Source organism: Pelophylax lessonae (assembly GCF_965119305.1).
Source record: "Pelophylax lessonae genome assembly, chromosome: 3".
Classification (NCBI taxonomy): Eukaryota; Metazoa; Chordata; class Amphibia; order Anura; family Ranidae; genus Pelophylax; species Pelophylax lessonae.
In genome coordinates, this window is record NC_138770.1 from 284,558,480 (window position 1) to 284,585,616 (window position 27,137).

The window sequence follows — 27,137 nt, forward strand, 5'->3', positions numbered from 1 at the left end:
GTGCATATTTGTAGCACTGATTGCTGTAGTAATGTCACTGGTCACTGGTAAAGTGTCAAAAATGTCAGTCAGGGGTCCGATCTGTCTGCTGCAATGTTGCAGTCCCGCAAAAAAAAAATCGCAGATCGCCACCATTACTAGTTAATAAAAACCAATAAAAATGACATAAATCTTTCCCGTAGTTAGTAAGCGCGCAAACCAATCAAACCAACCAATCTTTTGCGCAAACCAATCAAAATATGCTTATTGCAGTTTTTTTTACCAAAAATATGTAGCAGAAAACAAATTGGCCTGAAATGTTAAAAAATTCGATCGAGAATTTAATATTAAAAAATTTGAAAAATATTGTTATTTTATCAAAATTGTCGCTCTTTTTTTGTTTATAGCGCAAAAAATAAAAATCACACAGGTGATCAAATATCACCAAAAGAAAGCTCTGTTTGTGGGAAAAAAAGGACGTAAATTTCATTCGGGTGCAGCGTCGCCCGACCGCGCAATTGTCCGTTAAAGTCACGCAGCGCCGAATCGCAAAATAGGGCCTAGTCCAGAAACGTCAAGTAATCCCCCTGCAACCGGGGTAGAGGGTGCTGAAGCCGTTTTCGAGGGCTTGCTACTCAGACTTTGCCCCGTTAAGGGTTGTAGAAGATGACAAAGATATCTTAGATTGCGACCCTTCCACATTATTTTGAGATGGATTATGTGTAAACTGTTCCAATTTGGCTGCTGCTTCCTTGCTTTTTTCCTTTACTGTTCATTGGGGCTGCGAACTGGTGTCTGAGTGGAGGGGGGGTGCACAATCTGGGATCAGACGCTCAGGTCTATAGGGAGGGAAGAGTTGGGTAGATGATGCTTTTGGTTTTTTCTGCCCTTATCAATACCCCTGCTGGTAAGAAGCATACCGTTAAGGTGGTGGGATTCACACACATATATTCAACACGTTTGGCTGTGAATATTGCTCACGAGAATTCACTTCATCACTTGAAGATCACATTGTTTTGTTTATCAAGAACTTTAAAGTTTTAGCCATTGTTTTGTGGGACTTTTTTTGCGGACTACACTAGACGCCTGAGGGGGTTCTTATACACCCAATTTTGGTTTGGGGGTATCACCTTACATTTTAATTATATTGTATAAGAATTTAACACATTATATTCAGTGTTTTGCAATTTAATATTGTTTGTATACCCCCCTGCAGGGGATCATTACATATATTGCACATATTTATTATTTGTTCACGGCCACATTCATACTTCTCACTTTGTTTTGGGACTTTCATAGGTGGACACCTGTGGTTCACAACATTTCACTAGTGCCAATATTTGAATTTAGTGCACCAAATTATTTATTCAATTTTGTTATTATCATTTTTCCAATTACATAGTTGGTTTTTGGTTGCAGCACATTCAAAACATCAGCGCACCCACTTTCACATTTTTACGAACTCAGGTTTGCCTTGTTTTTCATTGATAGTATGCACCCTACTACAAAATTCCTCAGTCATACTCCTGTCTGTGTGACGGGTGCTGTAGCTGGGAAGGGAGCTCAGTACTGCTGTGCTGAACTAAAGACAGAATGTCTTGTAGGAACACTCTGGCCTCAGTGCCACCACCTTCTAAGCCAGATTTATGTACATGAATCTGCCACAAAAACGGCAATTTAGGTGTGGAGGTGCAAAGGAGTTCTAAAGAGTGTCTACGACATTCCTTATGAATTCCCCCAAAGTGTTTTACTGGCAGGGTCACCAGGTGAAAATAAAGGAAATATAACCTGAAAAAAGAAAACTAATATACCAAGCACATCTAAGCACTTGTAAGCCGGAAATAAATTTGTGTTCTTGGGGGTAGATACTCTGCTAAACCACAAATACAAGATTTACAGATATATACAGTAAACCCCCGCTCCATCGCGGTTCAGTTTTTGCAGTCCCGGTATATTGCGTTTTTTTTTTTGTAATGTTATTTTACTATATAAATCATTAAAAATGAAATATTTTTGTGTTTTCCATAGCTCTTGCGATGTCTCTCAGTATCTTTTATGTGTTTAAATGAGTTTCTATCGTTTTAAAAGTGTGTTTAACCACTTGCCGACCGAGTACGGTAATAGTACTGCGGCAAAGTGGTTCGTTATCGTCTGACGACGTAGTATTAACGTCGTCAGACACTCCCCCTTCTGGGCGGCGCTTGCGCGCCGCCGGAGGCTCGCTCCCGCTGTTTTCATTCACAGCGGGAGTCGGGCCAGGGGAGGAGCAGCGGCGATCGCCGCTGCTCTGCCCCGATCGCCGGGGATCTAGTGTGGAGATCCGCCCGCTGTGTGTAAACACAGCGGCCGGATCTCCATAGTGACAGGGAGTGACAGATCGGACTGTTCAGCATAGCTGGACATCCGATCTGTCCATTACTCACACAGTCACCTCCCCCCCTACACGTCAGTAAGCACAAGGCATACATTAACCCCTCCCTCTCCAATAAAATTAACCCCTTCCCTGCCAGTGTCATTTTTACAGTAACAGTGCATATATATAGCACTGATTACTGCAGTAATGTCACTGGTAACCCCAAAAGTGTCAAAAATGTCAGTCAAGGGTCCGATCTGTCCGCCGCAATGTCGCAGTCCCACAAAAAAAATCGCAGATCGCCGCCATTACGCGTTAAAAAAAAAAACACCAAAAATGACAGAAATCTTTCCCTTTGTTAGTAAACGCAATAACTTTTGCGCAAACCAATCAAAATATGCTTATTGTGATTTTTTTTACCAAACATAGGTAGCAGAAAACAAATTGGCCAAAAATTTTTAAAAAAATTGGTTTTTACATCTTTTTTGGGGGGAATTTCATATAAAAAAATGTTAAAAATATTGTTATTTTTTCAAAATAAACGCTCTTTTTTTGTTTATAGCGCAAAAAGTAAAAATCGCACAGGTGATCAAATACCACCAAAAGAAAGCTCTGTTTGTGGGAAAAAAAGGACGTAAATTTCGTTTGGGTACGGCATCGCACGACCGCGCAATTGTCAGTTGAAGTCGCACAGCGCCGAATCGCAAAAAGTGGCCTGGACGGAAGACAGCAAAATCCTCCGGTGGTAAAGTGGTTAAAGACCTTAAAATGCTTTTACACATACAGTGACAGTAAAAAAAACATGCCTACAATGCATTTTAATAGGGTTTTTCTATTTCGCGGATTTTCACTTTTCGCGGCTGGGTCCGGAACGTAACCCCCGCAATGGAGGGGGGTTTACTGTACTGCATATCTGTGTCAACACATGTTGATGATTAAATGTTATTTATATTGTAGTATATGAATTTGTCACAGAAATAAGGTAGTTTACAGCAATGAAAACACATATGTTGCAGGTTATACACTTCTTGAAAGTCAAGCAAAAGTCAGCACATGGCAGGATCTAATAAAAGTATGAAGGCTTTATAGGAACATAGAGTTAAAAGCCAAAGAATCAGACCTGCTTATGCGCACTCACTTATTATACATCATTAAAAAGACGCCAGCGCGTCAAAACATAAAAAAAACACACAGTAATTAAAAAATGGTATAACAGTGTCCTTTTGGGGACTCTAATGCAGACACCTATATTGGATCAAACCAATGATCGAGGTGTGTGCGTCCTTTGCTGGTCGACGCGATTCACAAACTGCTTCCTCAAGACCAACAGCAGGTATATCACATTCTGCTAATATGAGTCACATGCGTCTGGGGCAGACACAGGGGATCAGTATCTCATTTAATCTTATCCAACATGTCAGTGTACTTATAACCAAAATTTCTAGTCTGTATTAAATAGGGTTCCGACATGTATGGAAAGAGGATTGTAATCACCATGGGTATCCTGGCAAAAAGAAGGCCTCATTACAGTTGTTGATCTTAATGTACCTTGATAATCTACTGAAGAAGAAAAAACTGCTCTATGCATCAACCAGAGCAAAAAACAACGGTTCACAACAAATGAATTCCATATCTTAAGGTCTAGGATAGTACATTTGTATTCCCTCAATCCGTCCACCCAGGGGAGTATGTGTCCATTTGCCTCCCATTGAGGCAGATGGACACATACTCCCCTGGGTGGATGAATTGAGGGAATACAAATATACACGTATAAGTACACTGACATGTTGGATATGATTAAATGAGATACTGATCCCCTGTGTCTGCCCCCAGACGTATGTGACATAAGCGCGCTCTTACCTCAACGCATATTAGGAGAATATGATATACCTGCTGTTGGTCTTGAGGAAGTAGTTTGCAAAACGCGTCGACCAGCAAAGGACACACACACCTCGATCATTGATTTGATCAAATATAGGTGTTTGCACTAGAGTCCCCAAAAGGAAACTGTTATCACATTTTTTAATTACTGTGTGGTTTTTTAATGTTTTGACACCCCGGCGTCTTTAATAATGTATAATAAAACTTGATACTTTTATATAAAATCTGCCTCATGTGAGTGCCATTAAAATCCACCACAAGCAGGACTATATATATTAGAATATAAGGAGGAAGAAAACGTTCCTCAATTGGTGCTTGTATCACTGCAAATCTAAACCCTGAGTCAATATGCAGTATAATAATACTACCTTAATTCTCTTTGACCCTTAAGGGAACTTTTTTGCTCTGTGGACCTAATGGGTGACATTACATGTCCCTCTAAAATAAATAGTTTTGTATTGTACAGACCTGGCGAGTGGCATTCACTATTTGGTCCAAATCGAAGTAGTATAGATGGCTCCCCTGTCTGTTCATTTTTTCAATAGCATAGTGTACAAAGTTCAGTATTTCTTCATTGTTTGTGCTTATTGCATGAGGACAGCCAAGGCATGGGTGATGTACTGCAGTCACATGAGCTTCCAGTGGCACTGAAGAAAATAAATGACATATTACTTTAATCATAATGAGTCCTGCTAACATTTTAGGGCCCATTCACCACATTGCATTGCATTAATGGCCAATCTATGCCTCTGACCACCCTGGTGTGTATGGGCTCACTGGAAAATGCACAAAATCAAATGAAAAGTTGAATAACGTCCTGCCTGCTGTATAAAAATTACAGTATTAATATACAGTATATCAAGTTTACCTGACAAAATTCAGTCCATATTTTTGCCGTTCATTTCACACTCTTATAGTGATGTTCCTAAGTGCTGAAGAAGTTAAACCCATAAAAAACAATATTCCCCACAAAAAATATTTTTTATGCTCTCCTGGATCACTGGAAACCAATCTACAGTATGGTGTCACACAGGACCAGAATGCATTGTATTCTTCCCCTGCTGTCCTTCCCAGAATTTGATTACTGGAAAACCATCATGTAAAATATAGCTGTAAGAAATCAACTGATACTGAACAAGCTTGTAAGTCTGTTCAAATGTTACAACATACAGTAGCTACATAGTTAGTCTGGTTGAAAAAAGACACAAGTCCATCTAGTAGTTCAACCAATAACACTGAAGAATGTATCAAATCCTGTTTAGTTTGTAGTTGTATATGTTTGGGACTTTTTGATCCTTCTACCCGATGAATGAAAAGATTCTCTACAGTAATGATTGGTAGCCATAATCTATGCTATTTAGGCAAACTAGGCTGGGAAACTGAAAACATATTTATTTCCATTCACTAGCAAATTTGTGGCTGTTCATGAATGAGTTATTATAGACTAGTTATAGAATAGTTTTGGCCTTTAGTGACACATACCACACATAGATCAGTATTCATTACTACCCAATCAGCTGGACAAGTGTTACTTAGTCACAGAGTGTAGCTGATTGAGGACAAAGGAAAGTGAAAGAGAGAAGACCTTATTGTGGAAAAAACAAGGAGACTAAGTTTGATCTTATGAGCCATTGAGAAAATAACTAGGCAAGAGGGCAGTACGGAGAATGCTGGCAGGGCTATTATAACTGATTTTTGCTGAAAGCTAGAGAAGACAGCAGCAGCAGCAATTATATATATTTAACTGGTACAGGGTGCAAAGAAGTTGTCATGGACTAATGCATGAAAAGATAGGTGGCAGAAAGATAGGTGATCATGGAGTGGGTGGAGGGGGTCATGTATGAACCATTATTTCTTCCTCCTGAGGTTATATATTTTCTCCTGATGGGTGAATGCTTGGTGCAGCTGTTTGCATCAGTCATGACACACCTTCAACAAGTGGTATGACCAGGGCTTTTCTTCAGTAGGAATGCGGGGGTACGCAGTTCCGGCACCTGAATGTATGTAATGGCAAGAGGTAATGGGGTGCTATTGATGCTGGCTGCTTAGGGATCTTTTGTCACTAGAAGTATCTATTGTTGCAGCAGGTCTATTGTTGCTGGGGGATCTATTGTTGTGGCAGATCTATTGCTGCTTGGAGAAACTATTTTTGCGGGGGGATCTAATGTTGCTGGGGGGATCTATTGTTGCTGGGAAGGATCTACTGTTAAAGGGAGAGGTCTACTGATGCTGGCTGCTGGGAGATCAATTATTGCTGGCGGGGGTCTGTTGTTGCTGGCTGTGGGGGATTTATTTTACTGCTTTTGGTTTTCATTAAAACATTAACACATTCTATAAAGTTACTTAGCACTACAAATTGATACTTGGTTCTGTGTGCTAAAAAGGGTAATACTTAGAGATGGGTAGGGGGGTGGAACCAAGGGGCCGTGCTCTGAGGTGGGTAAAGGGTGGAGAATCTGTGGGGTGCTGACAAGAGAAAGATAAGGGACAGTAGACCCAATAATGCAGAGGAGTTGAAAGCCACTATTAAAGAAACCTGGGCTTCCATAACACCACAGCAGTGGCACAGGCTGATCTCCTCCATGCCACATCGCATTGATGCAGTAGTTCATGCAAAAGGAGCCCTGACCAAGTATTGAGCACATACTATGTACATGGACACAGGGCCATTTGAAGGAATTTGGGGGCCCCAAGCAAAATGGACATGGAGGCCCCCCCGCACACATGCAAAGCCTACAGGAACCACAGGATAGCCATACAGTTTACGCTCACCCACCATGTGCCCTAGATGATACCAGGGGGACTTTTTTCTTATGCTATGGGACTATCCAGCTGTCTGTTAACAGGTAGGTATTGTTCCCAATTGGTCCAATTTTTGCACGAAAAAATGGAGTGACAGACTGTCAGTGTGACCATACCTGTCGCTGGCCTGGTCCGGTCCACGTGTGAGGAGGATGTGATGTGATGACTCGTGGTGTGTCTCTCTCTGGCGAAGTTCGCGGGCCTGGTGGGGTGGCGCCACTCCCGCGCGCGCTTTAGGCCGCCTAGGCTGGGGCGGGGCTGGTGCGCACTGCGCAGATGCGCAACGCCGCTGCGCACTCTCCCCCTAGTGAGCCGGCGCCACATGACGTCATGCCGCTCCTCCGCTGTGCGCCCGCCCGCCGGCCTGTCACAGGCCGCTTGTGTGTGAGGCCGGACTGTGTGTGTGAGGCGTGGCGCACAGCCGCGGCGTTTGTGGACAATGTGGACAATGGAGGGAGAGCTGACATAGAACATAATATGGACAAAGGAGAGCTACCAGAAAGTGGACAATGGAATGAGAGCTGGCAGAGAACAGAGTATGTACAAGGGAGAGCTACAAGAATGTAGACAAGGGAAGGAAAGCTAACAGAGAACATTGTATGAACAAGGGAGAGCTACAAGAATGTAGACAATGGAGGGAAAGCTACCAGAGAAGATAGTATGGACAAGGGAGAGCTACAGTACAATAATGAGAACAAGGAAGAGAGACAGCTGCCAGAGAACATACAGTAGTATGGACAAGGTAGAGCGACAAGAATGTGGACAGTGGAAAGTAGCTGACAGAGAACATAGTATCGACAAGGAAGAGCTACCAGAATGTGGACAATGCAGGGAAAGCTGACAGAGAACATAGTATGAACAGTATGGGAGAGAACATACAGTAGTATGAACAAGGGAGAGCTGCCAGAATGTGAATAGTGGAGGTGAGCTGACAGAGAACATAGTATGGATAAGGGAGAGCTACCAGAATGTGGATAATGGATGTAGAGCTGACAGAGAACATGGTATGGACAAGGGACAGCTAACAGAGTTTGGATAATGGAGAGAAGCTGACAGAGAACATAGTATAGACAAGGGAAAACTACCAGAATGTGGACATTGGAGGGAGAGCTGACAGAGAACATAGTATGGACAAGGTAGGGCTACCAGAATGTGGACAATGAAGGGTGAGCTGCAGAAAACATAGTATACACAAAGGAGAGCTACCAGAATGTGGACAATGGAGGAAAAGCTGAAAACATAGTATGGACAAGGGAGAGGTACCAAAAAGTGAACAATGGAGGGGTTGCTACCAGAGAACAGATTATGGACAAGGGAGAGCTATCAGAATGTGGACAATGGAGGAAGAAAACAATTTGTGGTAAGGATGTGGTGGAAACACTGAAGGTAAAAGAGGTTTACGTACTGTATTATGCTGATATGTGTGCTACAAATTCATACAAAATGTGAATGTGGGGTTCACAAGTCTTAATGATCATACCTTTACTGATACTGCAGTTCTGGGAAACAACAGTCTGAATCTTCTTTTCATTGTCGACGAGGAGATGTGCTGAACATTTTCCCAATTCCTGCACAGATAGTTATCTATTGACTGACTAGTAAGAAAACTTTATTGATAAATGACATAATAATAGTGCATTGTTTAGAGCCAAAAAATAGAAATTCCAAGACATTTCTTTAAATTGTACTTTCACCAAACCCCCCCCGTTAACCCTCCCACTTCAGTTTGCAGCAGGAAACCTATCCTTTGCCTCCAAACACACTTACCCTAATATTGACCTTGGTTCTGTATAGTAGGGATGCACGGATACCAGTTTTTTAAGACCGAGTACGAGTACTGATACTTTGTCACTTTTTCGCTGATACGAATTAAGCCTCGCACACACGATCAGATTATCAGACGAGTGTTTGTCTGTTTTTGTTGCATGCTAGTATCATATGGAAAGTGAAGAGGTTACTTTCATATGAAAATTCTCATACGACAGAATTCAACTTCAGAACTGATTAATGTGTTGAATTGTTTTGTATGTATTCTTTTGTTTGAGCATGCGTAGTCTTGCTCTTACGATTTTTTTCGGATGAAAACTGTACTCAGTAAACGAAAATTGGATGTTATGTTCACGTACGATAAATCAAATCCAGTTTTTGTCGTACGAAAATTCGTAATTGGCTGTCGAAAATACTATACCAACGATCCGAAAATCGGCAGATCGTTCGTCGGACGAAATTTTACTTCCTGAGACCCAAGAAGGCACCCTGGTTGAAAACCAAATTTCTGAAATAGGAATGAGGGACACCAATTAGCTAAAGTATGTTAGCATAGGACCCCCCGCCATGCCCCCTTAAAGGAGAATTGTACAAAAAAAATGATTTGTTAAACCCTCAAGTGCTTTTTTTTACCTTTACTATTCCTTTATATTGGCTTTTAGAATTTACAATTTAGAATTTGGGTGAAAGGTTTAGCACTGTAAAACACTTTTTGATACAGAAGTAGGGCATTTTATATGCAACTATATAGATTGCACCGAAATGAGGGACAAATGGAGGAGGAAAGAGGGACAGAGGGACTTTGTTCCAAATCAGGGACAGTCCCACGAGATCAGGGACAGTTGGGAGGTATAAAAAAAGGCTGATTTAGATATCCATATGGCAATTAGTTAATAGATGGAACAATGATATTGTAGTTCACAGTGGATACAGGCTTTACAGGTCACATGTTGGCCTCTTATACTGCATATACCTGTTTTTTCATGTTTGACCAACCTTCAATGTCTTTTAAATGGAAATCTCCCTTTTTTTACTGACTTTTCCATTTAGTCAACAGAAAATGCAGCAGCAGGTGTGGGACTTTCTTTCTTGGCTACATAACTGGTAGGTTGGGGTTGTTAGAGTAGGAAAAGTTGGTATGGAAAACTCTTTACTGTTGTCCCTAAGAGTGATGGGAAATTAGTAAAAAATCAGCCCAATGGCGCCCATCTACATTTTTGACATAAGAAACATCCAAGCAAGAATTACCAAATGAAATAATACTGACTTGTTAGTAAAACAGAAAACACACATATTAAAGAAAAGCAGTGCAAACATATTCTTACTGGTTTGTTTGTCTGGAGCTGGCAATCTTGCCAACTGTGCTCGCTCTTCACTGTGCAGGAGCTTTCTCGTATTTCATACTCAGTATAATAATGTATTTGACCATTTGCATCATGCTAGTAAAAAGGACAGAAACACATTAAATTTGCAGCTTCACAGCTACACAGAATATATAGCTATATATAGATAGATCTATAGATATAAAAACACAAATTGATTTATGGTGTGAGGAAGATTATGACAATGTAATATAAATATATAATTCATGTAAATAAACTATATCCGCATTTCAAATTAAGGGCCCATACACAAAGAGGCGCTCTTCTGTGTTGCATTTAACACATGCATGTTAGCACAATGTTATTTTGTGTGTTAACGTGCATAGGATTAAGGCTAAGTGGCAAAATTGACACTCCCCTGAAAAGTGATCCACATTCCGATCACTTATCGGAGGTGTTTGACATTGCCTTCTTACTGCCTCTTTTAGCCCCATAAGTGCACCACTCCGCCAAAATGGTGTACATTGCACGCGATTGCAGCGTGGCCCTATTTGCTTGAATGGGTCACGTTTAGCAACGCTACAGACCACAAAATATGACATGGGGAAGATTTTTGAAGCAACCCAAAGCAACGTGGCCAAAGCATGTTGTAACAGATCAACTGGCACCCTGACTTGGTAGCTCCGTTGACGGATGCTCCTAGTGGTTCCCGAGGACTCCAAGCACCAGACACCATAACCACTGCAGACCCCATGAACCGCCGCATCTTGATTGGGGTCTCGGTGTCTCCTAACCACCCTGGACCTACGACAAGGTTCCAGGTTCCAGTGGGTGAACCTCTCTTTCCCCAGAGAGTGAAGCAGGAACAAGAACAAGCTCTTACAAGAGCTTAATGATTATTCAAGGGAGTAGAAAGAGCATAGCAATCCCTTGTAGCAGATTTCCCCAATAAGAGACAGGACTCTAGATTGAGGGTGAAGTAGAACTCTAACTTTAATGGTACGGCTTCTCCTAATACCGTTTTCCCCCACAAGGTTACTGCTCAGGTGACCTTGTGGGGAACAGGACATGAAATTCACAATCCAATAAACACTCAGTCACTCTCATACAGTGTACACAATCCCTCCCCTCTGCCTGATTACATTATCAAATGCAGATTAAATTGTATACAGTAATAGAATTAACCTGAACTAATTATCTAGCCATCTGGACAGAACAATGTGAGGTCATTAACATTTAACAATGGGACAAGACTGCCAATGACAGTCTGTCCGTCTCCTACATTGAAGTACATGGAATACACTTCTATGTATTTCTATGATTATTTAGGTGTCACAGACTTCATGGCAACAGGCTATAGGTCTCACAGTGTAAAGTGGGATCAAATCTTCATATTTCTTGAGAGATATTGTTGCTAAATATTTCTCTCCCATTTGAAGTTATCCAAACCATTTTCTTAGTGTCCCTTAAGTATCTGTCTTTCACTCATTGGGGTTGATTTACTAAAACTAGGGTGTGTAAAATCTGGTGCAGCTCTGCGTAGAAACCAATCAGCTTCCAGGTTTTATTGCCAAAGCATAATTGAACAAGCTGAAGTTAGAAGCTGATTGGTTACCATGCACAGCTACACTAGATTCTGAGTGCTCCAGTTTTAGTAAATCAACCCCACAGTGACGGTGAGTACCGTCACACATGTGCACACCCCTGTCTGCTGTCTTTGCAGTTTAAGGAGGGGAGGGGTGGCAAAAACACTGCCTTATGTACCACAATGAACAAAAACATTGTTCAAATGTAACAAAAATGCCATGTACTGAGATAAATATGTAGGTTGCCATTACTGACCTAATTTGGAAATTGCTTGTTGCCTGACTGTCTAATTTTATTATTTTCTGGGTCATTTACCAATAAACAGCATGCAACCAGATAAAGTGCAATCTAAAGCCTTTTTTTTTTTTTAAATAGAGTGATGAGGGGTTAGAAGCTCTGTCAAGTTTTTATAGCTGTCTGTGTCCCTTTTAGGCAGTGTTAATTTTGGCAGCAGATTTCGCTTTGGTTTTAGTCATAGTCTTTTGACTAAAATGCCATTTTAGTTTTAGTCATACTTTAGTCTTTTGACTAAAATGCTAGTTTAGTTTTAGTCGTATTTTAGTCATCTGAATTGTTTTAGTTTTAGTAATATTTTAGTGGGCTAAAATCTCCCGTACATTTTAATCAACTAAAATCTCATATATTTTAGTAAACTACAAATTGAATGGGTTAGGTAATGCATTATTTAAACATTTCTCTGGAATTTTCAAACTAGTTATATACTCCTGTATTAAAAATCTAATAACATGTTATCATTTATGATATTAAGGTTTGAACATACACTACAGACACAGATTTAGCCCTTGTGATATATAACGTCTTTATAAATAAAAGCAAATTTAATAAACAAACAAAAATATTGCTTTTTGACAATCAGAAGTGCAACTTTAAAATACAAAAAACCCCAAAACCATCAACTCTATTGGCTGTACTGTCATTGCACATATTGCCTGAATATATTACCAACATTAAATATTAAGAAAAAAATATAAGAAAAGCCTTTTTCCTAATTTTCTTTTTTTTTTTTTTTTTTTCAGCAGCTTAGTAGATGCCCCCTACATATGCTTAAGCTGTAGTGCAATACTGTAAATGTTTAAACTTTAATGTGCTATTTTTACAGGCTTTGAATGGAATTGTGTTGCTGATTAAGCAATGGCCAGCAGAGTAGTGGTAATTTTGATGTCAATTCTCGATTATGTTTTATGCTGGCCATACACTAGCCGAAAAATCGTGTGAAAATCTGTCATTTGGTGCGTTCATTAATTTTTCGTCCAGTTAATGGGCACAAATAGAAAATCGGTTTTAATTTTTCAGAGCTGAAAAAACAAAGGAACAGTTTGGAAAATTCTGCCGGACAAACGATAAATTGAAAGGTTAAAATGTTTCTGGCCCGGTTTGCACTACGAATATGTGACAAACTGAACGAAAAACGGATTATTTATGTCCATTGATCGATTTATCATTCGAAATTCGTTCATTGCATGATGGCACGATCCTCTGCTCTCACGGCCGATGTTTCGTTTTTCAAAAATGAGTTTGAACTATTTTCCGGCTAGTGTATGGCCAGCTTAAGTCATAGTCTTTTGACTAAAATGTAATTTTAGTTTTAGTCGTATTTTAGTCTTATGACTAAAATGTCATTTTAGTTTTCGTCGTATTTTAGTCATCTGAGTTGGTTTAGTTTTAGTCATATTTTAGTCGAGCAAAATTTATACTGCTTTTAGGGAGCATCATCCTTTGTGTCCTGGTCACAATTGCCACTGGGACTAAAATTAAAATACTAGCAGCCTTCATAGTACAAATTTTATGATTACTAATTTGTTGCAGTACTTTCTTATGATTACATTGCCTTGAGAAAGTATTTATATCCCTTGAAATTTTCCACATTGTGTTATGTTACAACCCAACATTTTATTGGGATTTTTTTGTGATAGACCAACACAAAGTGACACATAATACTGAAGGGGAAGGAAAATGATAAATGGTTTTCCAAATTTTTTAAACATAAATATGTGAAAAGTGTGGCATGCATTTGTATTTAGCCCTCCTGAGTCAATACTTTGTAGAACCACCTGTCGCTGCAATTACAGCTGCAAGTCTTTTTGCGGATGTCTCTACCAGCTTTGCACATCTAGAAAGTGAAATTTTTGCCCATTCTTCTTTGCAAAATAGCTTAAAGCGGAGTTCCACCCTGGATTTATTTATTTTTTTTTTAATACCCCCGGGACAGTCAGGGCTAGTACCATAGGTGTGCGCAGCCTATTGCATTAGGGTGTGCACCCCAAAGTTTAAATACACATGCATGTGTTTGCCTACATGTACATGGCCCCGATACATTACTCTCCCTGCTGGCAAAGTGAAATAGAAGTGTGTGGCACTTCTCTTATGGCAGAGCAGGTCCGAGGGAGATCTTTCTCCTCACTGGCAAACAGAGCGATAATGCTAATGTGCCCTAGGTGATTAGGGTGTGCCCAGGCACACCCGGCACACCCTGTGCGCACGCCTATGGCTAGTACATTCCACAATGGCTAGCCTCTGATCTGTCCCGGGTTGCACTTACCTCTTAGGACAAATACTTACCTTGCAAACGTCTTGTCCAGCGCTGCCATCTCAGATGTGGGCAGCTTGAAGCCAGCGAGATCCCCTTCGGCGTCTTCTTCCGCCTTCTTTGGTCCCACGGTGCTCTGCGCCGGCCCCGACGTCACTTCCGGGTCGCGCGCGTCATCCCTCTACAGCTTCTGGGCATGCCCAGAAGCTGTTTAGAAGGGGATGACGCGCGCGACCCGGAACTGACGTCGGGGCCGGTGCAGGCGCAATGATTCCTGGGAGCTATGACGTTCAGCTCCCAGGAATCATTGCAGAGCCAGGAAGTGACGACGGGCCGCGGCCGAGGAAGGAGGAAGAAGGAAGTAAGGTAAGTATTTTTTCTTCGCTATGAGGTAAGTAAAAAAAAAAAAAATATGCGATTATCCATTTCTTTTTCAGGTGACCCGGAGCGAGAAGATTGAGGTAAGTATAAAAATAGGGTGGAACTCCACTTTAAGCTCTGTTAGATTGGATGGAGAGCGTCTGTGAACAGCAATTTTCAAGTCACAGTTTCTCAATTGGATTTAGGTCTGGACTTTGACTGGGCCATTCTAACACATGAATATTCTTTGAGCTAAACCATTCCATTGTAGCTCTGGCTGTATGTTTAGGGTCGTTGTCCTGCTGGAAGGTGAACCTCTGCCCCAGTTCAAGTCTTTTGCAGACTCTAACAGGATTTCTTCTAAAATTGCCCTGCATTTGGCTCTATCCATCTTCGTATTAACTCAGCTTCCCTATCCTTGCTTAAGAAAAGCATCCCCACAACATGATGCTGCCACCACCATGTTTCTCAGTGGGGATGGTGTGTTCAGGGTGATGTGCAGTATAGTGCTAGTTTTCTGCCACAAATAGCGTTTTGCTTTTAGACCAAAAAGTTCAAATTTGGGTCTCATTTGACCCCAGCATCTTCTTCTACGTTTGCTGTGTCCCCCATATTGCTTCTCGCAAATTGCAAATAAGACTTCTTATGACTTTTCTTCAACAATGGCTTGATTCTTGCAACTCTTCCATAAAGGCCAGGTTTGTGGAGTGCATGACTAATAGTTGTCCTGTGGACAGATTCTCCTACCTGAGCTGTGGATCTCTGCAGCTCCTCCAGAGTTACCATGGGCCTATTGGCTGCTTCTCTGCTTAATGCTCTCCTTGCCTGGCCTGTCAGTTTAGGTGGACGGTCGTGTCTTGGTAGGTTTACAATTCTGCCATACTCTTTCCATTTTCACATGATGGATTGAACAGTGCCCCATGAGATCTTCAAAGCTTGGGATATTTTTTATAACCTAACCCTGCTTTAAACTTCTCCATAACTTTATCCCTGATCTGTCTGGTGTGTTCATTGGCCTTCATGATGCTGTTTGTTCACTAAGGTTCTCTAAAAAAAACCTCTAAGGGCTTCACAGAACAGATTAAATTACATATAGGTTGACTTTGTTTACTAATTAGGTGACTTTTGAAGGTAATTGTTTCCATTAGATTTTAGTTAGGGGGTATCAGAGTAAAGGGTCTGAATACAAATGCACACTACACTTTTTAGGTATTTTTTTGTAAAAAAATTTTGAAAACCGTTAATCATTTTCTTTCTTTACACTTCACAATTATGTACCACTTTGTGTTGGTCTATCACACACAATCCCAATAAAATAAATTTATGTTTTTGGTTGTAACATGACAAAATGTGGAAAATTTCAAGGGATATGAATACTTTTTCAAGGCACTGTACTTATTCTTATTGTTGTACTGTGTGTCCATTTATACCTGTACTGACATGAGAGTGAAAATAGAGGATCATGAAAGAACAATAAGCCAAAACGTATTTAATTTTTGTGTGCTATAGCTGGAATATGTTTTTTTCCTGACGTGTAAAATACATTTGTTCGCATTTTGATTAACCTTGCAAAACCCATAGGCTATGCAAAAACGTAATTTCGTTATGTTGCTTGCCCTATGTGACACGTAATGTAACCTGTGACCTGGGAATTGTTTAAAAATCAAGAATCATGTTTATTCTGCTCTCACACTGTCCTTGCCCTAGATCAAAACAGATAAAGATTAGAGTCAGAAGAGTCGGAGAGACACTATCAGTTCAATTCCAAATGCATAATGCATGCAATATTTTTATTATTTTTATTACTGTAAGGCAGCCCATGCCTTAATCCGCTTTTTTTGTTTAATCCGCTGAAAATGCCTCGATTTCCTCATCCACACATTGGATGTGGATGGGAGAATCACTCTCGCTGTGCTAGGCCAGAGACTTCCCCGCTGTCAGAATACACTGATCAGTGTTGCCACCGGCTATAACCCCCTTTCTCAAGTGAGATCCACCTATGCTTTTTAACCTTTTTTTGGTCACTTGGGGTGTATCATCTCATATGAAGAGTTACTGTTTATGCTCTTGGGGGTCACAGAATAAGCTGGAATTTGAACTTCCATAAGCATCCATGTGAGGTTAATTATGCAATTACTATTGTGTTTATGCTAATTGACATTCATGTGCCAATATTCTCTTTTATAATTTATGACTTTTATCTGCCTATACAGTTTGCCTTTTTCTTAAAGGGTTGTGAGTATACTGTATATTGTGTGCCTGCAGGGGGCTTACAGAAAGGTATTCTCATGGTGTTAGTGAGGGTGAGGGTCACATATGGCTGGACCAGAGCAGAGGACCTGAATTACCAGTGGCTCCTGCAGGGGCAGTGCTACATATGAATAAAAATGATGGTCTTCTATCACTGATGAAAGTGAGTTACATTTGTTAGCATTTGAATACACTACAAATGTCTTTAATTATATATTGCTTTATTGAATATTTCGGCTATTTCATTATCTCTAACTGTAATTTTACTTTGTTTTGTTCAGTTGTTTCCTGTGTTTTTAAACAAATATAAATCCTGTAAAACCCATTTTTCCAGTGTTCCAGACCCTAAAATAGTCCTATTGGGAGTGGGAATTAAGCAGTGGCCAATCATTTTTAAACCTTTGTAACCCACACTGTTATAGAGGCCAGAATTGTGGTCTTGATACTACTGAATGATACCAAAACCATCCTTCTCTCTGTGGTCATTCAGATCATTAATGACCACATCCTATACGAAACATTATACAATTTTCTTGTACAATTTACATTTAGAGTTTACCGAAACCATATAATATGAGGTCAAACCTTAACACTTTCAATTTGTATGCACTCAGGCCAGTGGTGTATTTTGGTTTTGTGCTGCCCTAGGCAAGACTAAAATTGGGCGCCCCCCTTTCCCCTCCATGTAAAATTTCCCCACTCCTTTTTTAACCGATGTGACTCCATCCAAAACTGAAGGAGTACAAGTCCCAGCATGAACCCCAGAGATCTCATGGGGGGGGGGGTGAGAGGGGGCTAGAGAGAGAGAGGGGTGTGTGAGGGAGGGAGAGAGAGGGGGATGAGAGAGAGAGGGGTGGGTGAGGGAGGGAGAGAGAGAGGGGGGATGAAAGAGAGAGGGGGGGTGAGAAAGAGAGAGGGGGGAATCAAAGAGAGAGAGAGGGGGATGAGAGAGAGAGAGAGAGAGATGATGAGAGAGAGGGGGAGTGAGAGAGAGAGAGGGGAAAGAGAGAGTGGGGGGGATTAGAGAGAGAGGGGAAAGAGAGAGTGGGGGGGATTAGAGAGAGAGGGGAAAGAGAGAGTGGGGGGGATGAGAGAGAGGGGGGATGAGAGAGAGGGGGCATGAGAGAGAGAGAGATGATGAGAGAGAGGGGGAGTGAGAGAGAGAGAGGGGAAAGAGAGAGTGGGGGGGATTAGAGAGAGAGGGGAAAGAGAGAGTGGGGGGATTAGAGAGAGAGGGGAAAGAGAGAGTGGGGGGGATGAGAGAGAGGGGGGATGAGAGAGAGAGAGGGGGGTGAGAGAGAAAGAGGGGATGAGAGAGAGGGAGGAGGATGATAGAGAAAGAGAGAGGGGTGAAAGAGAGGGAGGTGAGAGAGAGAAGAGGGGGGAGAGAGAGAGGGGGTGAGTGAGAGAGAGAGGGGGGTGAGAGAGAGGAGGGTGAGAGAGGTGGTTCTAGCAACCAGTGGCCAATATAGTCTCAGGTGGAGGGGATTGGCTTTTTTGCTGCCCCCCTGCAAAGTGCTGCCCTAGGCCTGGGCCTTGTTGGCCTAGGCCAAAATACAACACTGACTCAGGCAGGGCCTTGCACTACACCATTGAACTGGTAAATTTAACCACTTTAGGACCGGAGGATTTTCCTGCTTTACGTCCAGGCCACTTTTTGCAACTTGACACTGTGCGACTTTAACTGACAATTGCGCGGTCATGCAACGCCGTACCCAAACGAAATTTATGTCCTTTTTTTCCCCACAAACAGAGCTTTCTTTTGGTGGTATTTGATCACCTCTGCGCTTTTCATTTTTTGCGATATTAATAAAAAAAAGCGACAATTTTGAAAAAATTACAGTTAAAAAATATCCAATATATTCAATTTTTGTCTTCTATTTAGGCCAAAATGTATTTAGCTATATGTCTTTGACAAAAAAATTCTCAATGAGCGTATTTTTAACCGCTTTAAGACCGGAAGATTTTACCCCATTCCTGACCAGGCCATATTTTGTGATTCGGCACTGCATTATTTTAACAGACAATTGCGTGGTTGTGCGATGCTGTACCCAAATTAAATTTATGTCTTTTTTTTTCCCCACAAATAGAGCTTTCTTTTGGTGGTATTTGATCACCTGTGCGATTTTAACTTTTAGCTCTATAAACAAAAAAAGAGCAACAATTTTGAAAAAATAACAATATTTTTCACATTTTTTTATATGAAATTCCCCCCCCCCCCCCCCCCCAAAATGTAAAAATCCAAATTTTTTTGAATTTTAGGCCAAGTTGTTTTCTGCTACATATGTTTGGTAAAAAAAAATCACAATAAGCGTATTTTGATTGGTTTGCGCAAAAATTAATGCAGCTACTAACTACGGGAAATTTATGTCATTTTTATAGTTTTTTTTAACTAGTAATGGCGGCGATCTGACGGCGATCTGCGTTTTTTTTTTTGCGGGACTGCGACATTGCGACGGACAGATCGGACCCCTAACTGACATTTTTGACACTTTTGGGGATACCATTGACATTACTACAGTAATCAGTGCTATAAATATGCAATGTTACTGTAATAATGACACTGGCAGGGAAGGGGTTAACTTTATTGGTGATCAAGGGGTTAATGTATGCCTGGTGCTTACTGACGTGTATGGGTCGAGGGGACTGTGTGACACAGGCACAGATCGCAGGTTCAGCTATGCTGAATCCTGTAATCTGACCCTGCCTGTCACATAGGAGATCTGCCCGCTTTGTTTACACAAGCGGGCGGATCTCCTCACTCGATCCCCGACGATCGGGGAAGAGCGGCGGTGATCACCGCCTCTCCTCCCCTGGCCCGACTCCTGCTGTGTCTGAATACAACGGGAGTGAGCTTCTGGCGGCGCGCCGCCCATAAGGGGAGGAGTCCTGCGACGTAGGTCTACGTCGCTGGACAATAACAAGCCACTTTGCCGCAGTACGCTCCATGTGAGCCGTCGGCAAGTGGTTAAAGAAAATTGAACAAGAAAATTGTATAATGTATTGGCCAGCATTATATTTAATACCTTCTGGCAACAACGTAGCCCTTGCACCACCCTAACTTATAACAATATACCCTCATTTTCTAATCAGATTTACCATGCTTAATCCTCCTCTCTACACTTGCAAATGCAAAATACAAATGCAGGTTAACTGAATGATAAACCAATTAACCAGTGGCATCTCAGAAAGCATGACTATATTTTTGTAATTTGTTATTAGATGTTTGTACTGCATACAGCATTTATGTTTTTAAATGTGATTTCTCTCTAATTAGAGACTCCTTTCTTGACAAACCAAACTATGTACTGTGTGCCCCTTATTGAACTGATTGATTGTTATTCATGTTCTGATTTCTCTAACTAATAAAGAAACAAAGTTAAAAAAATATCCTGTAAAAAAAAAAAAAAGTGTAAAAAAATCAAGTACATAATTGTTTTTGTTGTCCATGACAACTAATTAGGTGCTTCTATTCAGTCTTTACTCTTTGCGTTGAATAATCTTCTGTAAATATGGAAGGTGAAGTCAGTTACTTTGATATCACCTCTTTTCTTTAGTCCAGTTTAAAGGACCAGTCAATATAAAATGAATGTTTACATTTTGTCTGGATGGTGGACGATTAGTACATTCACCAACTTATTATATTTAACCAAAATTTCAAAGTTATGATCTCCCTGCCCAGTTGCTTTGTTTTATCCCTCTAGTCCAGGGATCTCCAAACAACTGCCCTCCAGCTGTTGCAGAACTACAAGTCCCATGAGGTATTGTAAAACTCTGATGATCACAGACATGATTAGGCATGATGGGAATTGTAGTTTCTGAATAACTGGAGGGCTCCTCCATTGTAGACCCCTGCTCTAGTACAATGTATTCTCCCATTTCCCTCTATGGCCAGAGTCTTACATTGCTGTTTCAGTCTCAATAATTTACATAAATGCAATTAAAATAACTACTCGGATGAGTGTGACTCTCTTGCAATGGCCATGACAGATGGACAAATATGAAAATGTACAGCATTTATTATTATTATTTGGGTTCCTAAAATATGTAAAAAACAAATTCTAGATAATATATAAACCTTTGTGAGTTTTTTCCATACTGATAGTTCAGTTTTAGAGCATACCTAAACCTAGCGCTCAAACAGATTTAAAATTTGCTAATTACAATAGAATGAGTGTCTAATGGCAAGGCACATGAAGCGAATGCTAAGATGTTGAGGTATACATACCCTTTTTTTGGCATCTGTTATTTTGAACAGAACAAATTGGTTTCCATCTTCTTTAGCATTATTGTAGGACCTCAGTGCTTCATCCACTGCCTTAAAAATATTTGAGTCATCGCAGTCCACACCAATATCTGGAACTGGAACAGCAACACTTAAAAAACAATAAAAACTGAGAAACAGTACAGGCAGGAGCTTCATTGCTTGAAGAGATCAGACGTAGTGCAATTATAAATGAATTACAAAGAAAAAAGTATTTTGCTTATACGGGAAAGGGTCATCAGACTTTGAATACAAATATTACCCCCCTTCGCACTTTGCAAATACTCTGCAAGTTTTGCACAAACAAAGCTGTGCATGTCAATCAGGGTAAGTTTTTTCTAGAATGTAAGAAGTCTCTAGGGTTTCCTCTCTTCGGCTTTTTAGGCTACACCGCTTTTCCTATACATAAACGCATACAAAATATTAGTTAATTTTTATTATTATTATTATTTTTATTCGTTTAATTTTCCCTCTTTTTTTATCACTAGTGTGTCTTATTTATCAGTGTATTAGAAGGTATACCTTCTTTGTTTTAGTGGTGGAGCTTGTGCAGTAGAATTGTCAAAATAGTCCTGCGTGTTATACAGGCAATAGCATAGGTATTATAAGATATGACAAATAGGCCAGACAAAAAGGGATACCCTGGTTCTCTTACTGAAGGCTTGGAATTGGGCTAACAACCTCATCCTAGAAAAATGATGTGCCAAAAGAAATCAGGTGTGTGGACAGAAAATAGTTCACGTGCAACCTCAATCATTAAATATGAAGAAAGCATATCTTTCTATAGTGTGTGCTATAGACTAAGTGTAATTTCTGTCCGTTGCCTCCTTCCTCTGCTATCTGAAGATGTCATTTCTGACAAGTATTCCTGAAACCAAGAGAAAAAAAGTGACAAGGGAGCTAGCTCCAGCACATAGCCTGTGATTGATAGGCTCAGGTATATTTTTGTGTGTGTGTTTGTGTGTGTGTGGTAGGGGTGTCCATTCCCTCCAATCAGCTCTTAACCACTTAAGCCTCGGAAGATTTTACCCCCTTCCTGACCAGGGCCTATTTTGCGATTCGGCACTATTTAATGGACAATTGCGCGGTCGTGCGACGCTGTACATAAACAAATTTGACGTCCTTTTTTCCCACAAACAGAGCCTTCTTTTGGTGGTATTTGATCACCTGTGCGATTTTTTTGATCATAAACAAAAAAAAGAGCGTCAATTTTGCAAAAATAACAATATTTTTCAAATTTTTTTATATGAAATTCCCCCCCCCCAAAAAAAAGTAAAAATCTAAATTTTTTAACATTTTAGGCCAATTTGTTTTATGCTACATATGTTTGGTAAAAAAAAAAAAAATCGCAAAAAGCATATTTTGATTGGTTTGCGCAAAAGTTATTGCGTTTACTAACTAAGGGAAAGATTTTTGTTCATTTTAGTTGTTTTTTTTTTTTAACGAGTAATGGCGGCAATCTGCGATTTTTTTTGCGACATTGCGGCGAACAGATCGGACCCTTGACTGACATTTTTGACACTTTTGGGGTTACCAGTGACATTACTGCAGTAATCAGTGCTATACATATGCAGTGTTACTGTAAAAATTACACTGGCAGTGAAGGAGTTAACTTTATTGGAGAGGGAGGGGTTAAGTGTGTCCCTAGGGGCGTGTTTCTAACTCTGATTGGCTGTGGCTACTAGTGTAAGAACAGAGATCAACGGTCCTACATAGTAGAACCTTTTGATCTCCATTCTTACACAGGGAAGAATGACAGGCGGCTTTGTTTACATTAGCCGCCTGCCTTTCTTCTGGTGTAACGGAAGATCGCGAGTGTCCGGCGGACATCGGGGACACGCACAGGGGGGGGGGGGCGTGACCGCGCGGGAGCGGGAACGCGCCTCCTAGAGCCTCACAGGCTAGCGACGTAGACCTACGTCGCTTTGCCTGTGAGGGGCTGACCGCCGCAGTAAATAGTCGTGCGGCGGTCGGCAAGCGGTTAATGAGCTCTGCATAGTGGAACTTCAGCTCCCCGCTCCTGCTTTCTAAAAGCTCAGACAAGCTGTATAAATTCTACACTGTGAACTGCTGTAAAGAAGAGAGGGCTGTAGATAAACAAGGACTACTAATGCAGGAGGGTTTGTTTGATCTCTGTTTAAGTTTTTTTTTCCAAAATTATAAACGTGTTAGACTTAACTGCGCTTGCAATAGCATTGCACAGAGCAGCCCAGAACCTCCTTGTCTTTATTAGGGGTCAGGCTCGGAAACCAGTAGCTATAACAGTAGGGGGACTCCTACTGACCAGCAGGATAGGTAGACAAGCAGGTCATCCTGGCAGATGACGCGGACTCACCTGAAGTGCAGAGTCTAAGTACTAACCGGTGTTCACCAGAGCTCCTGATGGTGGAGATGGGTTTTGCATTGTGATAGTACCAGGTGGTCGTCCTCAGGATTGCTTCATCAGGAGGTGAAGCCGGGGTCCAGTAGTGGATATAGTAGGTGAGTATCAGACAGAAGCATAGTCAGTAAGCAAGTCAAAGTGGTTGTAGGTTGGGATCAAGCAGAAGCGTAGTCGAGCAAAAAACCAAAGGTCGGTGATGAGTGTAGCACAAATATGGACGGCAGCAGGGAGGACAAGAGCGAGATATTGGCTGGAGAGAGCACAAAAATCTGGCAAACAGGAAGTGCAGAGATGTGGCTTAAATCAGGAAGTTCATGGGAGGAGCAAAGAGTTCAAGATTCAGCAGCAGTCAAGACACAAGGCAGGATTGTTCAATGGATCAGACAGGGTGCTGTCCAGCATCTCAGGTAGCTCAGCGAGAAGAGTTACTGCCAAACACAGCATAGATTTCAGGTTCAAGTCCAGGCCCTGACACTCCTCTTCTGGGATAGCAAGCTGCTTAGTTGTACAGTACAAGACACAGGGTCATGGGACATACAAACGCAGTCCAACTAAAGGATGAACAACACTGCAAACAAATGCCGAAAGGCCAGTGCAACAAACAGGTTGGGAAAGGCTCAAAGGTACAAAGAGGTAATCTGATTTCCTATGAAGAAGATGTGGTTCCAAAGAAAAGTATACCACATGGAGAACATTTTTCTTTGGGAGATTTTGAAACAGGATATTAGAAGGGAAGGAAAACGTCTGAATTACATTGAAAAGGAGGAATACACATTTATGGAGAAAACAAGCTTTAGGTACTTTACAGGATAAGGCTGCTCACTCAGAGACCCTCTGCGCTGATCTGATAGCAACGAGAATGGCCACCTTGTGACCAAGGTCAGACAAGGTAACATCACTAATAGGTTCAATGGGCAGCCTATGAAGGGTCAATAGAATCAGTTAAGGTCCCATGGAGTAACAGGATAATGTACAGGAACAAAAATGTGTGTGACACTGCACAAAAGTTCCAGCTAAAGAACGAGAGGCCAATGGTCAAGGCCGAGATTTTTCCCTTGACAGTACTCAAGAGCAGATGCTGATCTAGACCAGGCTGTAGAAAGGACAGAAGGTGTCCCATGGAGAGCCTTCCAGCATAGAACATTCTAGCCTTTCACAACACAAAATAGGCTTTCCAGGTGCAATGTTAGACTTTCCAAGAAGTCAGGTTCCTAGCCTTTAAGAGGGTAAAAAAGTCCCACAGGACCTGGGCTTCAACAGCTAAGCCACTAAAGTCAGCAACTGAGGGGGCGTGCCTGGCTGTGTGCATGTAAGCAGCTCAGAAGCTGAGCGCCACCAACGCCACCATCCTCTAACCTCTATCCTACTAGCACAGCAGGCTCATGAGTTTTAGCCTCACCGGCTCCGCATAACCCTCCCATGTTCACCAGGATGGTGAAGATTGGGCAACATGCCCCAAAATCCACAGGGGAATTGGCTCCCCTGGGGCCCCCCCAGAGCTCCCAAGATGGCACCGGTGGCCTAACAGTCCACAGCACTCTGCCTCAGCGAGACAGGCTCAAGAAGGCGATAATGAGCCTCCCCATCTGACCCAAGCCATAAACCTAAGCGCCCTAACACTATCACTATTAGGGAGCACTTCCCGGCCCCCCTGTCATCACCAGCTCCTCTATCATCCTCTTCACCAGAGGTGGTTTCCTTTCCTGAGCCTTGATGGTATGGACAAGGAGTGGGAGGAAGAAGACAGCCATTAAGCAGGAGGCTCACCCACAGAATCTCACATTAACAAAGCTGCAGTCTCCAAATCTGCACCTGAGGAAGCTGAACTAACTCTAAGGCATGTAATGGAGGCTCTACACTCTTGTCAGTCTGCAATAACCACTTAGATTGATTCTGTTAAAATGGATCTTTCTATTCTACATCATGATATGTACTAGGGTTTCAGCACCAGAACAAAGGATTAGTGATGTAGAAGACATGCTTCACCCCATGCAGGCTGATGTTCGTACTGCTCAAAATTTGTCAAACTATTCTTCTAAATTTAATGTCACCTAAAAGATCGCCTCTGGAGTAACAACCTACGCTTCATCGGGTTTTCTGAGGGCACTGAAGGTAAGGAACGCTTCATAGAACATTGGAATAAAACCAATATGGGCTTGAGTATGCTTTTCTCCTTGTTTGCTATTGGGAGGGCTCACCGGGTACCCTTGCACCCTTTGCCATCGGGCGCGCCACCATGCCCCATGTTGATAAAGCTTTTGCATTTCCAAGATAAGAAAGCCATCTTGCTGCACAGATGAAGGAGTTGTCTCACAATGGAAACCACAAATCAATCTTTCTGGATTAAACGTGGCCTATAGTGTACTGTACCCTGTGAAATTAAGAGTGGTAGCTAATGAAAAAGTGCAATTCTTCACTTCTCTGGAAGAAGCCTCTGACTGGTTAGATAGAGTAAACTGAACACCCTCTGGCATCATTCATACTACTCACTTCTACATATGCTGCCTTTTCTTTTTGTTATACTCGGCCAGCCATGTATCTTCTGTTGGCCTTACTTACTGGTGTACCTCCTTGGTCTGCTCTATTGGCACGCTGGCTAACTCATGTCTTATCACATTCCATTACTCCTAAACACAGTACCTTGTGGTGCACCATATGTTTATTTTTTCATGCTCTGTTGGCAGTGCTATATGGGTTGTTGTGGGGCCTCTGTGGATACCTCTGTTAATGTTTATTTTAGTTCTGGAGAAAAAGCCTGCTTGTTGTGCCTATGTCAGGCTGGGTGGGGGTTTGGGGATTCAAGGTTTCTGTACTTTTATGTTATCAGTGTATTGCTCACCTGTGTATCTGCTCAACCATTTTGCCTAGATTATTGTATGTATACTTATATATTTGGTATGCACATGGCTCGCCATTCATCCCATAATTTATACCTAAGCCATTATGACTTTTGAAATGCTGTCATGGAATGTTCTAAGCCTCAATTCCAAAGTTAGGAGGTCCCTGGTATTTGGTCAAATCAAAAGGGTTAAATCCCAGATTATACAGTATTTCTACAGAGAACATACTTTACTGGTTCTAGAGTTATAGCCCTGAAATGCCCCTTCATATCCCATGCATTCCATGCCACCTACTCACCTACTCTCAAGGAGTTTTGATCCTGATTACTAAAGCTGTGGCAGTACAGATGGAGACAGTGGTCTCTGATCCTGAGGCATGCTACCTTATTGTGCTTCTAAAATACCTTGACACATGTTATACCCTTGTGAATGTTTAAATAAACCCCATTTGACTTAATCCGTTTTTTGTCCTGCACTAATAAAGTGCCTAACATGGCTCAGGGGAATATCCCCATTGCTGTGGACTTTAATAATGTACTTTCTATAGCCCTTAAAAGAATAGGGGGTTCTGGTACTGTGACCACCGCTCTGAGGGACTGGGGGCAGAGAGCAATGGCTGGGTAGAAGTGTTAACTTACCTTGGGCTTGGTGATGATCTGATGATACAGTGTTATGTGTACTAGACTATTTTAGACATTAATGGTTTCATATTTCTTGACTGAAATGAGCACCAGTTACTCCACGACACTGTGATATTTGTCATTTTGTACCCTTTAACCTCCCTGGCGGTATGATTATGTC

The 27,137-nt window shown here is 41.4% G+C and overlaps 1 protein-coding gene across 1 annotated transcript in view; it reads right to left on the reverse strand.

The window, feature by feature from the left end:
• KNG1 (kininogen 1) overlaps positions 1 to 21,317 on the reverse strand; it is a 56,109-nt gene extending 34,792 nt beyond the window's left edge. Inside the window, exons 1-4 of the mRNA XM_082251885.1 lie at positions 21,078 to 21,317; positions 10,108 to 10,221; positions 8,496 to 8,583; positions 4,682 to 4,860 (exon numbers count right to left, since the gene is read on the reverse strand). Of these exons, the coding sequence (XP_082108011.1) occupies positions 4,682 to 4,860; positions 8,496 to 8,583; positions 10,108 to 10,221; positions 21,078 to 21,272 (576 nt within the window). The 5' untranslated portion in view covers positions 21,273 to 21,317. The remainder of the gene's footprint in view (positions 1 to 4,681; positions 4,861 to 8,495; positions 8,584 to 10,107; positions 10,222 to 21,077) is intronic.
• Between the last annotated feature and the right edge of the window lie 5,820 nt (positions 21,318 to 27,137).